This window comes from Atta colombica, unplaced genomic scaffold (genome assembly GCF_001594045.1).
Source record: "Atta colombica isolate Treedump-2 unplaced genomic scaffold, Acol1.0 scaffold78, whole genome shotgun sequence".
Lineage (NCBI taxonomy): Eukaryota > Metazoa > Arthropoda > Insecta > Hymenoptera > Formicidae > Atta > Atta colombica.
The window spans coordinates 780505-794446 of NW_017259570.1; the positions used below are offsets into that span (position 1 = coordinate 780505).

The window sequence follows — 13942 nt, forward strand, 5'->3', positions numbered from 1 at the left end:
TTTTAATTTAGTTATTTGCCTTGAAAACCAATTAAATTATAGATTTTAAGGCGTACGGAGTCTTGTTCATTAAATTATTTTTTATTAATTTTTCCGCTTTCAATTTTGTGATATTCTGCACAGTGAATCCTCCCAGATTGGAAGATTATAGGGATAGTCTCGAAACTCGACAAGGCTTGTGCACACAAAACCATAGTATATCTTTTTGAGCCTTATTAAAGGACTTACCACACCGTCATGAAACTGTTCATCACTCCTGGAGGGCACAAACTGACCAATAAGAAATTCAACATTAAAATTCGCACGGGCGACACGCTGTCGAAGGATTGGTTGGTCCGTTCCTTCCGCTCCCTCGGCAGCGTTCTCGTGTCTAGTCTACGGATCCCGCTCGCGCGATTGAGATACGCTAAAATAATTCGAGCGCGAGTCACTGGGGCCTTTGATAGTTTGCATGCACAACCTTTCTCTGAATTTTCTTCAGGACCATAAAAAAGAATGAAAAGAGAGAAACACACCGTGGTACAAGCATGTTTCAGTACAGTACACGCAATCGACTCGCAAGAACCACAGCGTTGTATTATTATTTGGTGATACTGAAGCTCGAAATAAATAATCATCTCATCACGCATACACAGTCGAGTGCTTCGCCGAGATATACACCGCGTGCTCAAATCAAACTCAACGAAACAAACAACCTTGCTCGTGTTTCGAATAGAAAAAGCGAGCGTCGTAACAGCGACTAAAGGAGATAAGTAGTTGTCCCGTCATCTTTATCACATCCGGTAATAATATTAATATTGCGCCACTGGGGCAGGTGAATTAATAAATTGAGCCGCATTATGCGCATGAGGCTAAACGGTTGTTATATTAAAAGATGTTTTCGAGGCTGTAGTTTTTATCATTTGATTCTTGAGCGATCGAATTAATTTAAGAAGATAAATAATTTAGCTTTCTTTTTTCTATTAATCTTTTTTTATTAATTATGATAATTATACGCTCGATTTGTCTATTTCGATAAGACAAGACATATCTACTTTTTGACAAAACTATTCTAGTACAGTAATAAAATATATGAAGAGGAATTGTACGGATGTACTTACTTATTCGAAGCCTTTGTCGGTTTGCCGTCTACGCCTAGACCGGCCAGGGTGCGACACCTGAAGTTCTCGTAGTGTACGTTGTTCGTCACGTCTTTTAAATCCTGCACGTGCGTCCTTACTACCATGTTTCGGAGCGCAATGAAATCGCAATGTTCCAGATTCTCAACTACACAAAGAATTGAAATAGAAATGAATTATAAAAAATGATACCCAGTTTGTATAAAGAAAAAATATGCATTAATCATATTTCTAAGAAATGAGCTTCTTATTTATCTACTATTTTATATACTATTTATTTCATATTAATATAAACAGTGTAAAAATGCGCAAAGATATACGCAGAAATAAAATTAAGTATAGCTAAATAAAAAACTTCAAAACATAAAAACTAGGTTAACTCTAGTTCTATAGTTATTTAAATGATAACTTTTATCCAGCGATAAAATTTCGCGCGATCATTTCAATTCAATGATCTATACCTTCTGCAATTCCCCATGGATATTTTCTTCCTCGTATTTTCTTCCCATCGTGTTCAATAACTGTATTCGCTCCCACGACTGCGAATGGCACTCTGTCTCTTAATAATTTATGGAGTTTGGTATCCTCTTCTTCTTCGACCTCCGGAAATTCGTAGATCTTTATTTTGTGTTGTGCAATCTCATTTAAGATCTGGAAAACGAAACAACGATTAAATTAATAATTTAGAAAAAAAATATGCAAACAAGTCCAGATTTATCGAATGCTATTACATATTTCATTGTTTATATATGAGATTTACATGAGAAAAAATTTCTTAAAGATTATATTTCTGTTATGTTTCCTGTATTTTTTAATAATAGCAAATTTTTTCTTTTTTTTTTAAATTGTAGTATATTATAGATAAATACCTGTTTCTTGAAGTGTGCGCACTCATCCGGCGTCATAGTGTCCGCCTTGGCAATAACAGGTATGATATTAACTTTGTCGTGGAGACGCTGCATGAACTCCACATCGAGCGGCTTCAATCCGTGACCGGAGGGTGCGACAAAGTAGAGACAGCAATGCACTCGACTGTCTGGGATCTGCCGTCTTGTCACACGAGATTCTGCGTTGAGGAATTCCTCGTATTTCGACTCGATGTAGTCTATTACTGGCACCCAACTGAATAAAAACAAAAAGTGTTATTCACATAAGTAGAAGTCCAAAAACAAATACATGTGGGATTTAATCGGAAGCTTTCAACCGCTTCGTCAGATTATTACCAGTTACTGTTGTCCACAGCGTCACCAAAACCAGGCGTATCGACGACCGTGAGGGTGAGATTTACACCCTTCTCCTTCAACAGCACTTTGCTAGTTTCCACGGCAACCGTTTTTTTTATCCTGAGGCTGGGTCCGGGATATTCGGCACTATATATGTCTGCCAGGAACATGGAGTTGATCAAGGTGGATTTACCGAGACCCGACTCCCCTGTAAAAATATAAAAAGCTTAGTATATTTTGATTATAGACATATATATATAATCTTGAGATAATTTAATTTGTGGGAATTTTTTAAAAATTGAATAATAGAGTTTAACACGAATTGTACAATTACAATAGAATACGTATTTTAATTACTAAAATAATTTGATTAAACATTTGCAGAAAAGTACAATTTACAGTTCTAATTATAGGAATATTCTAAAAGGAATATTCTATATTAATCGTGCAATATTTTAATTGAAATATTTCAGTTGAATGACTTCTTTTCAAATATATTTTTTTGAATATTATTTCATAAATATTTTCTGTCTGCAAAAAAACTATTTAATTCTCAAAAACAACTTCCTAACTATTAAATATCTCGTCATAACGATCATTAATCTCAGTCCAAATATTTATGGTCGATATTTCTAGAATGTCTCGCATCCAATAGATTCGCGGTCAAATAAATTCGATGACGGTATCCGAAACATAATGAGATAAAATGAATGCCGTGACCTCTTAATGCGCAAACCTTGAACCAAGCGAAGTGCCGCGCCTACGCCTTCAGCCAAGGGTAAGCTATTGAATTGTGTGTGTTCTCTATTTACGGAGGAACGGCTCCGCTTATACGCGGGCTAATAATAGCCCCTGCACGCAGCAGACCACGCTCTCAAATTTCTCCAGACCCAATGACACTCTTTCACACCCGCGTGCATGCGCTTCGTTCAAGATCGACAGCACTTTAGTCAGTATTTTTGTTACTATCTCCTCCTAGAACTCTCAGCTAAATTCTTAAAGTGTTTTCCATGCCAATGTTGCGTACATATTTCCAGGTCGACATAATTTTATTTTATAAAAGCATTTATCATTCATCATAAAGAATATAGATAATTAAACAAATGTGACATAGCCATACGTTAAAAGCCTTCAATTATACTGCTTCTCCGTCGTGCAGTTAAGAAAACCGGAGCTAAGTAATAAATCTAAGCAGAGGGAAAAAACATAGACTGCAATTAACAATTTATAGCCTTTTTCAATCGGCGAAAATACGTTATTACCGCAAATTGGCCGTTTCGAGTGTGCATGACGGTAATTCATAATAAACAATAATCGAGGTCAACGAAGAGAGAAGATTCGATGGTTGACGAAGGTCGAAATCAAACGTGCGGATAAGCATCCTCGCGTGTGAGAACCGCTGAACCTCGGCGACAGCCTTGATCCAACAAGCGAAGAAAGAAGCAAACGAAAGAGAAAGAGAAGAACTCGCACGTGCTCGGCAGATGAGAGGTTGCATCGCGAGATGATATTCCCGACGAAATGGGAATACCGCTGCAACTACCGAAGAAACGGATCCTTTTGTCTTCTACCCGGGCCAGTTCTCGTGAAACAGACAACCGTTGTTCCACTGCCGCATAATAGGGCATTTTGATGTCCAGCTCCCCGTGAAGTGAGATCGCGTTTCTCACCGCAAACAGAAATTCGACCTCGACAATAGATTTCGCTGCGCTTCCATGGGCGTTACTTCTTATCGATTCGGCATTGCTTTAAGAAAATACTCATGCACGTTTCCATATTTTATATAAACGTAAACATTCATTGATTTATCTCTCATAATACTAGTTTCTTAATAATAGGTTACAACTGAATTATTTCAAAATAACGAATTTACATTAATTCTAATATATTAACAATTATTTATATTAATCCTTAAACAACCTACACTACGGGGACAACATACTTGGGTATGGCATATCCAACATAATTCAATTATTTATAACTTGTATAAAAATAAAATAAACAATGTTTTTTAAATTAGATATTAAGGAACATAATGATATCAAACAAATATATATATTTTTATGAATAAAAGTTATAAACAATGGGAAAAACATTAGAAAAAAAGTCAAGTATGTCGAAAAAGCATTTAAGAATTAAAAAAATTACCGTTAATTACTTATACAATTCGTGTCAAAATAATTTCATCATGGCTTATCCCAATTTTCACTACAAACTACTGAACTATTACCGACCTACGACCATGAGTGTGAATTCGAAGCCCTTCTTTACGGCTTTCCTGTACACCTGATTAGGGAGATTCACGAAGCCGACGTAGCCGTCGAGCTCCTTGGGCTTCGTGGGCGGTGTAGGTCGCGCATGGTGCAGCAGACTGCTCTCCTTGTTACTGTCCTCCTTGGAAGAGATCGCGGTACGTGCCGACTCACGCCTGTTGCTATCTTCCGAGGCATCATTCGTGATCGCCGTTGTCACCGCCGTAGATGGTAGCCGCGACTTTGCATTGACCCCGGTCAGGGCCCCACTCGAATACACTGGCGCCGTGTTAGGAGACGTGAGGCTACTGGCTGTCGTGGTGTTTGCCACCGAATTGTTCATCTGAGACCCAGGGCTCTGCGTCGGTGGCTGCGGTGGCGGTACCGACGGCACTGACGGTGACGAGATTATACCCGTGCCGTCGCCTTTAAAAAACAGTTCACGTTTCGTCTGGATCTGCAAAAAAAAAGAGAATAATTATTTATTTTTTTTATGTCTTTATCACGTTTATCGTTTATTTGAATTTCTCGAGAATTTGAACAATTTTATATAGTGATTTATATAATATATATAATAACTTTATATAATAATATAGCTAATAAATATTTATAGCGAAAAAGAAGCTGTTCAGTTTAATTGCTTCAATTAAGATTTTCATCCAAAATTCCATTAAATTTTATCATGGATTAAATATTTTATCCGACTTGAAATCAAAGACAAATTTCGTCGATAATCTAGTAATAACCCAATAATAATAAAAAAATTGTAATAATAATAATGAGTTTTTTGTTTAATTATTTAAACAAAATTTATTATTATTATTATTGAAGAATAGGATTATGGTTTCATTATCCTCGTCTTCATTTCCGATTTAGTTGAGTGCGAACAAGGACGTGTCGTTCGTTTTACATTTTCAAGACTTGCCGGGAAAGGCCAACATTGTTCTGTAATACAACTACCAGCAAATACCGCGATTCCGCATGTTACTTCGACCGTGACATGCTCGTATACACGAAATGCAGGTAAACTTGTGAAAGAGCACCGTGAGGCGATAAAATCGCATCGTGGAAGAGCGATCGATATTGCCAACGACGACGGTAGCGCGGCTTCCGCTATACTACAGTCTTATACACTTCCGGCCGGAAGTGGCCGGAGTGCTAAACATCGACCGTTATTCGAAGGACAGCAAAGTTGCCGCAATGACCAACGGAACAGAATAATCTTTTTTTCATGGACTGCCTTTGGACACAAAAAAAGAAAACGATTTATATTCTCAATTTATTATTTAATATATCTGAGTATACAAATAAATAAATGAGTAAATAATAAGTGAGGAATACAGTCGAGGCTGGATTTTAGTAATAATATTTATCTAATATTTTTAAATACAAATTCTAAATATACTCTCTAAATCTGAATCAGTGGACTAATTACCCAGTTGCATAGTTGGCACTGATAATCTGTGAAGTTCAACTAAAAAAGGAAGAATGTTTGAGCATTATATAACTAAAATACTGATATTTGCACGTTAATTTCAATTTTTCGATATCATATTCATTGAGTTTAAGCACTAAAACAAGATTAGTTAGGGAATAGAGATCTCACATTTAATTTACTAATTACCAGTGGCATACTTGGCACTGATGTCAGTGATTATTCACTGATTCAGATTTAGAGTATCTTTAAAGAGTATCTGTATAAACTGTACGTCATTTATTGTTAGTCTTAAAACGCAATCATAAATGAAATAATATCACAATTGATTGTCAATTTGATAATACTATTAATAAGCTCTCAAAATACTCTGAAGAATTTATTGTAAAAAATACCACCGTCACAGGAAATCTAATCTATTTTGATATATTTATATTAAAAAGAATTAATCATTGAAAGAAAACAAAACTGTAGTAAAAGTTATGACGGAGGTATTTTAATTCTCCGAGTCAAGTCTCCGTCGAGTATAACAATAAGTATTCTCTATAACAATAAGTATTCCAGTTGTCTTATGCAATTCGAAAAGGTGATTGACCGTCTAAGTAGCGATCGTTTAGCGTTTCGAGTCATATAAAGGTACAGGAAACCGCGGTACACGCCGTGCGTTCCGTTACACTTGGGAGCCGATCGTAGAATACGAATGAATCAGATAATCTTTGTATACACACGTGGCGACTCATAAACACAACGTGCGTAAGGTCAAGGCAAAGAAAAGACTGTCGTCCATCTCCGTCGCGTAATTAAGAGAGTTCCCGCTAATGAACCTGAATCAGTCAGTTCAACAGTTCCTTCTTCGCTTCGGTCAGTGTTTATCTGAATTTTTACCGAGTTGTTAACTGGAAAAATTACTTTTCGCGGAAAAATTACTTTTATGCAATGTTCATTTTTCGCTTATTCCGAGAGTGATAATGATTATAAAACTTTGTATTTAGAGAGGAGAGTTTGTTTTATTTTACAGCAGCGTGATATAAACGAAAATAAAAGATTTGCACTAATTATAATAATTACAAATAAATCTATCAAACGGTTCAATAGAATTAATAATTCAAATATTAAAAATAAATAAGGACTATTAAGATAAATTATAATATATATATATATAAAATTGAGTGAAATGAGAATTTTCACGTATAAATGCAGCTTATAATGTGGTAAACAAAAGCTATCATAGACACAAAGGTCGGTAATAAAGTGTATAGTTTTGAACTATAGTGTCAGTCATCAAAAGTAGAAAATTTGTGATCACAGAGCACCTTTGATATATCATAATCAAAAATTCATTATCGAGTATTTATGTCAGCTTTTCCATATTATTATATAAACTACATTATATGTGAAAACTAGCTCGTTACACAGGCAATCAATTTTCCATATATAATTAATAGAAAATGTATTCTCGTTTATTTCACATAGATGCCATCTCATAAAATAGAACAAACTATTCACTCTCATCTAAATACAGAGTTTCATAATCTCGGAGCAAGTAGCGATAGGAATGAATATCACACAGAAAAGTTTGTGTCCTCTGAACGAAATCTCACACGTTGAAGAAATCTGAGTCAGATGAGCAGGATTATCGTGCCGAATATGAGACGTGTGTAATCCCGATAGATATGAGAAGAGATCCTCGCCCTCAAAAAGCGCGAAGGCTTCTCGCTTATCAGTACGCCTCGCCCGGTGCAATCGTTCCGTCGAGTCAATGTACGAACGATTGCGCTTTAAAAGCATTTCACGCATACACGGGGAACGCGATGGACGAGCAAATAGAGTAGTGTGTTGCAGTTTAAAGTGCTGCAACTTTGTTGCAGTCGGATAAGCCTCCAGCCATCGGCGAAATCCATCATGGATTACGAAAAACTACATGGAAACGAATGATATCTCTAGAATCTAGTAAATCCTTCTCGGCTGTATAGTATGTAAAAATACAGTTTCTAAAGATATGAGTGCTTTGTTTGCCAATCGATAAGATAACGATATAAAAATCGATCACTATCTTTAGAGTCGTTCGATATGTGAAACGAAATATGGGAAAACCAGCACGCGATGTCGCAAAGCTTCATGCTTCTCTTTTAAAAATTTTAACGAGCGTATTTAATAGACTCCGGAAAGAGACGATTTCGTCATATCCGTCTCTTTCGAAGAGGCAACAGTGGATGCTTTCCGGTAAGAGACGTTAATGACACAGTGCAAGGCAGAGAATCATTTTATCCTTGTTAAACATTAACAAATAACAAGGACGAAGTAATTCACTGTATTATACTGTGCCAACTGCTGGAATTTTCCGACAAGGAGCACAATGTAATACAACGAATCTCTTCATCCTTGTTAAACGTTGGCAAATGACAAGGACGAAGTCCTTGTATTCACTGTATTACACTGTGCCAACTACTGATGTTTTTCGATAAGGAAATGTAACACAATGAATCTCTTCATCCTTGTTAAACGTTGGCAAATAACAAGGATGAAATAATTCACTGCCAATTATTGGTATTATCCAGCAAGAGACAGTGTAACACACTCTTTAAATCTCGTGGAATGAAATCTCACTCGAAGAGAAAATTCAAAATTTAATCTGTTTTGAAAAAAAAGTAAAAATATGGCTACTCTTGTTAAAGAGTGGCAGATTTTCATTTTTTTAAGAGTGAGATTTACTCTTTTGAAACGAGACTTTCTCTTCAAAGGAGTGAAATCTCAATCTTTTTTTTAAGTGAAATTCTGTCTACCTTGGTATTACACTCCAAAAAAGGGAATGAGACTTCACTCCTTCGGAGTGAATCTCATTTCAAAACAGTAAATTTCATTCTAAAAAGAACAAAAATCTATCATTCTTGAATAAGAATGATTGTATTTTCACTCTTTTTTCAAGACAGGTTAAATTTTCAGTCTCTTCGAGTGAGATTTCATTCCACGAGATTTAAAGAACAGTAATCATTTCATCTTCATTTAACAGGGCAAACAACAAAGATATAACGATTCACTGTGTCAACTGTTGGTGTTTTTCAGTAAGAAAACACAGTGACTTTGTTCAACAGTGGCAAACAATAAGGATGTAACGATTCAGTGTGTTATACTGTGTAATGCAGTGTCTATTGCTGAAAAGCACTCAGTATCTTTTTGGTGAAAAGCACCCAGTATTACAACAATTGTTATTTGCACTTTGCTTTCAAAGTAAAGTGTTGATTCGCGTGCGTTGCTCGCAGGCAGGACTCGGCGACTGCGAGAGAGCCACTCTCTGCACACGTCGCTCGTAGTTATTGTTTTTCGCCGTCGAGAAAGGATGACATAGTGCACTGGAACTCCCCTCTGGGGTGCGAGTTTATATCGCTTGGCGTTGCCTCTCTCGCGTACACAAAGTGACTCTGGAAATCAACGAGGGACCGTACGATTCACGCACAACAACAGAGAAAACCGGTCCCACCGCGCGCGATGCAGCATCATTCCAGAAGTAAAAACCTAGCGGAGCCTTTCGAAGAACGGCCGTGTCTTACGGGAAAGATGTACATGAAAAAATAAAGAAGAAAAGAAAGTAAAATAATGATGACCCGATTTCGCGTCGAGCACACCGAAGATATTCGACGAAAGACGCGGAGAACTCGCGGAGAAGAGATTTAACTGTGATTAATGAAGTTAACAAACTATGATCTTGATAAATTTCCCGGAACACATAACTAACATGTTCACCTTACTTACACGTAATATATAGTTGAGGAAAATAAATACTTCTTTGCATGTTTATAATAAAATGAGATATAGGATGAAATAAAAAAGTCTTGTGCGGTAAATTAATATCTCTAAAATTGCGATAAGAAAAGTTTATGGAAGCATGTGAAGTAAAGTTCAAAGAGTAAATATAAAAACCTATAGAATATTGAAAGGCAACCGACTCCACTGAGGAATCTCGGTTTCTCTGTACCCACAAAGCAAGATGGAAGCTTTAAACACATTTCGCGCAAAAAGAAAGTTCTCACGGAGAAACAGAAAATACATTTGCTCTTTTCCTGGCTACTACAATTTTAATCGAATGGCGTTCAGCAGAGAAAACTGATCGAGTGCTCAGTGATTCGTAAAAAATATTTTGTATTTGTTAGAAACAGTTCACTCAAGTCCTTGTTAAAATTTTGTGTTGAATTTTTAACATTCGAGTTAATTTAAAACGTAAATTCTAAGATAAATAAATAAAGTATATGTATTGATATTTAACATATCATAAATGTTAATTTTACTGAAAAAATATGCTTCCACAGTTTGTATCAATATTATTTTCTTTATATTAATTTTGTTAATATTTATATTATTTTTTAACATGTATATTTTGTATTAAATTAATACAAAAATGTAAATTCATCTCCATTGAGATAAATTTACAACGCAAAATGTGTTAAATTTTTCAACTGTTTTCTTTCATACAATTGATACTTGCTTTTTTAATTCTTGGCTGGATCTAAAGTGTGGGAACCAATCAAAGAAATTAAGGAATCACTGAGCGCTTACTGATCAGTTTTCTCTGTTCAACGTAATATTCTCGACCTCATTATCTTCGGACTCGCGACCCATAGAGGCGTTTCTTTCACCCCCCATGATCCAACTTTGGTTCCCAGGCTTGGGAACCCCTGTCGTAGGTCAATACTCCCTCGGCGAGGTTCGCCACCACCACCAGGCACCACCACCGCCGCTGGGTGGCGAGTCATCGTCGTCGTGGTGACTCGATTAAATCGATTCCGTGGAAAATGCATCGCGCCACGGCCGACGCTTTTGTCTCGCTAAGCTCTTCTCATGTACAAAGTGATCGAGTCCTCTTGTACAGAAAGGAGTCCAAGCGCTGCTTCCTTTCATCTTCTTCCGAGTCTCCGCCAGCTGGGATTGCCACACCGGACCGTCGCTCTCGATGATCGTCCACCGGCGAATGAACTTTCATCTTAAGGACCGCGTTATGCTTGCAACATAGCACGTGCTCGATCCGCTTTCGAGAAGGACGACGTCTGAGAATTGAGATTCTTTCGCACAAAGCACCGTGAGAAAGGAGACAGGCACGATAACGAGCAATGAATTCCTTTTAATGAAAGTTTCAGCAGGGGATCTAATAAGTACACTCATTATAATTTTCAATAAGCAGGTACAAAACGTGCTTACGCAATCTACATATTCCACGTGCGATCGGTGAATTGCTTAAGTACTGGTTGCATATTTTAAGTAATTATACTTTTATTAAACCCTTGACGTTATTTGGAATTAATTAATCAGGATTTATGGCAACGTTCATACAACAAAGACTCGCTAAACCATTCTTTTAATAACGAGCTTGCTATTATACGAATGGGAATACGTAAGCCATGTTAATTGTTGAAGGGGAACAAACACGTGAGCGTACTCGAGCGAGGCTGATAAATGATAACACCTACATTTAACGCCTACATTAATATGCGATGTGGTCAGGCTAAATTGTATCGCGTACAAATTGCAATCCCGATATAATATGATTATAGTGACCATATTTTTTGAGAGAAAAGGAAGGACACAAATTTGAAAATTTTAGGACTTTATTTCTAAATATCTTCAAATTAGTTTGTGATTAGATTAGAATCAGAAGTCTGCGCACTAATTTCTAAAATTTTCTTGTGCAATATACTCCCTCCGAAATAATTTTCAAGTCATCATAACATCAAAATGATGTCAAAATAGCTGCAAATTTGATTATTAAAAGTCACTTTTCAATCAATCACGACTTATTTTGACCTTTGTTGTTCTTGGGCTAATATTGTACTTGCATAAAATTAAATTCGTCGATAGTTTCCATAAAAATTCGTTCATTAATACTTCAAAATATTAATTAGACAGGAATTTTCTGTAATATTATTATTAAAAGTTTTGAAAAAATAAACATGTCTAAAGGATAGCTATTTAAAAAGGATACTGCGTATATTCGTCATTTATTCAAATAAACAAATAGATAATTCTATAAAGTAAGATATTAATAAGCAACGCGTTATATTAAAATACTGAAAAGCTGGCAAAATTTTTCCAATTTCGCTTCTGCAATTCTTCTTTTGAATAACGTTGTTTCGGCGTGGTAAAAGGGCTCTCGTAAATTTTGCCGTGTTACAGAGATTACTCGTGTAAGGCGAATGTAGGTCCGTCCATCGTCTGCATAATAGGCGCACTCATAAAATTCCAGCGAACAATTTCCTCTTTTCTCTCTCTATCTGCTGAGTTAACCGCACATTTTAATATTAATGAGGCAAGCTGACGATTCGATCGCGTGGAGCCTCTTCTTCCTTTTTATTAATGCCTTTTTATTAACTACAGAATTATAGCGTCTACTCTCAATATCGATCTGATTCTTATTCTTATTCTTATTAATATAAATCAATCTTTCAACCTTTACGAAGAAAGCCGTTTTGATGTTACGGTTGTATGGCATTTGAACAGTTGCGTGTTCTTCGAAATTAAACGAATTCCGAGGGTTCTTAGGGAAGGAAACTTAAAAATACAGGGAATACTATCATGAGAAGAGCAAATAGTTCTTCTTTCGCGAAAAACAAAGTGTTTTTCATGAAAAGAGATCTTTAAAAAATAGAAAAGAAACTTGTTTCAGACTATCTTCTCGCAATCCCCATCATCGTTGTTCAGAAAGACATTGTTTTATAGACAATTTCGAAAAGTACTTAACGAAATTAACAGACGTCGTCGGATAAACGACAACGTGCAGATTACACGCGACGTTAATCCGCGTGAATCCGCTCGCAAAAACATCTCGTTTGAATCTTCCGGCTCGCGAGACACGAGAAAATGTGTGATGACGCGGAAGCGGAAGAGGTGAATTTATGTTCTCATTGGCGGCAACTTAGCTCCCATTACGCTTAAGAGTTCATCATTTGCGTCAATTATCATCTTCATCTGTTCCTCTCTTTCTCTAACGGAGACGCGGCGCAACGGCGCTTATGAAGAATTCAACGCTCGATTCCGTACGAGAATAAACGGCTCGATTCCGTAAATCTGGGCCACCGCGACTATGAGTCGCGATTCAATATGCCATGCCGTTGACGACACAGTAAAGGCGACAGTCGTTATTGAGTCTCGACGATTCGATTACATGCATGTCGAAAGGAAAGTTGAGAAATATTGAAAAAACAAAAAATCTTTAAGATAATCAGAACGAAATAGTAGATTTATTTTTTATTGCTGCACTATATTGAAAAAAATGATGTTATATTATTATCAGCATATTATTTTAATTACAAATAATTTTGTTAATTCACACAAATAATTTCATTATTCATGAAACAAATAAAATTTTATCAAAACAAAAGCATGATTATATTCGTTTTATTAATAGCATTGATTAGTCCAGTTATAAAAAGTAGTTTTAATGAATAGAAGAAATATAAAAGCTAGGAATATGGTTATAGCACACAAAATGCATAGCATAGCATAAGACTGGATCAATGAGCATTCATCATAAAATTCATCATATTGATTTACGTAATTCAATGGTCCAGATAGTCTGATACTAGCTATGCTATGCTTTTATGTATAATATTAAAAGATACAGCACATAAAAAACTATATTCAAGAATTGGAAAAAGATGAGGAATGAAGCAATAAGATTTAAACATGAACAAATCAACATTTTGGATTTACATGGTGTCCAGCAAAATCTGGCTAGTCAATTCAAGAATAATTCCAGGACATTCCAGGTAAAAATCCTAATTTTCTCAGGGTTTATCCCATCGATTAATTTTCATTACTTAATTTTCATCGATTTGCACATTATTACATGCTTCATATTTAAGTTAGGATTCCATAAGAATGAATTAAAACGCTAACAAATTTGAAACAATATTATTTATTGCTTTA

The 13942-nt window shown here is 35.9% G+C and overlaps 1 protein-coding gene across 7 annotated transcripts in view; it reads right to left on the minus strand.

Annotated features, from left to right (window-relative positions):
* LOC108692684 (septin-7) overlaps positions 1–13942 on the minus strand; it is a 44926-nt gene that overhangs the window by 9177 nt on the left and 21807 nt on the right. For 5 of the 7 annotated variants that reach the window (XM_018201061.1, XM_018201065.1, XM_018201064.1 and 2 more), the window contains 6 exons: positions 4576–5050; positions 2342–2549; positions 1988–2240; positions 1580–1769; positions 1101–1266; positions 229–270 (listed from right to left, as the gene is read on the minus strand). In XM_018201061.1, coding sequence (XP_018056550.1) covers positions 229–270; positions 1101–1266; positions 1580–1769; positions 1988–2240; positions 2342–2549; positions 4576–5050 — 1334 coding nt within the window. The remainder of the gene's footprint in view (positions 1–228; positions 271–1100; positions 1267–1579; positions 1770–1987; positions 2241–2341; positions 2550–4575; positions 5051–13942) is intronic. The other 2 variants (XM_018201062.1, XM_018201060.1) reach the window with 1 other exon arrangement.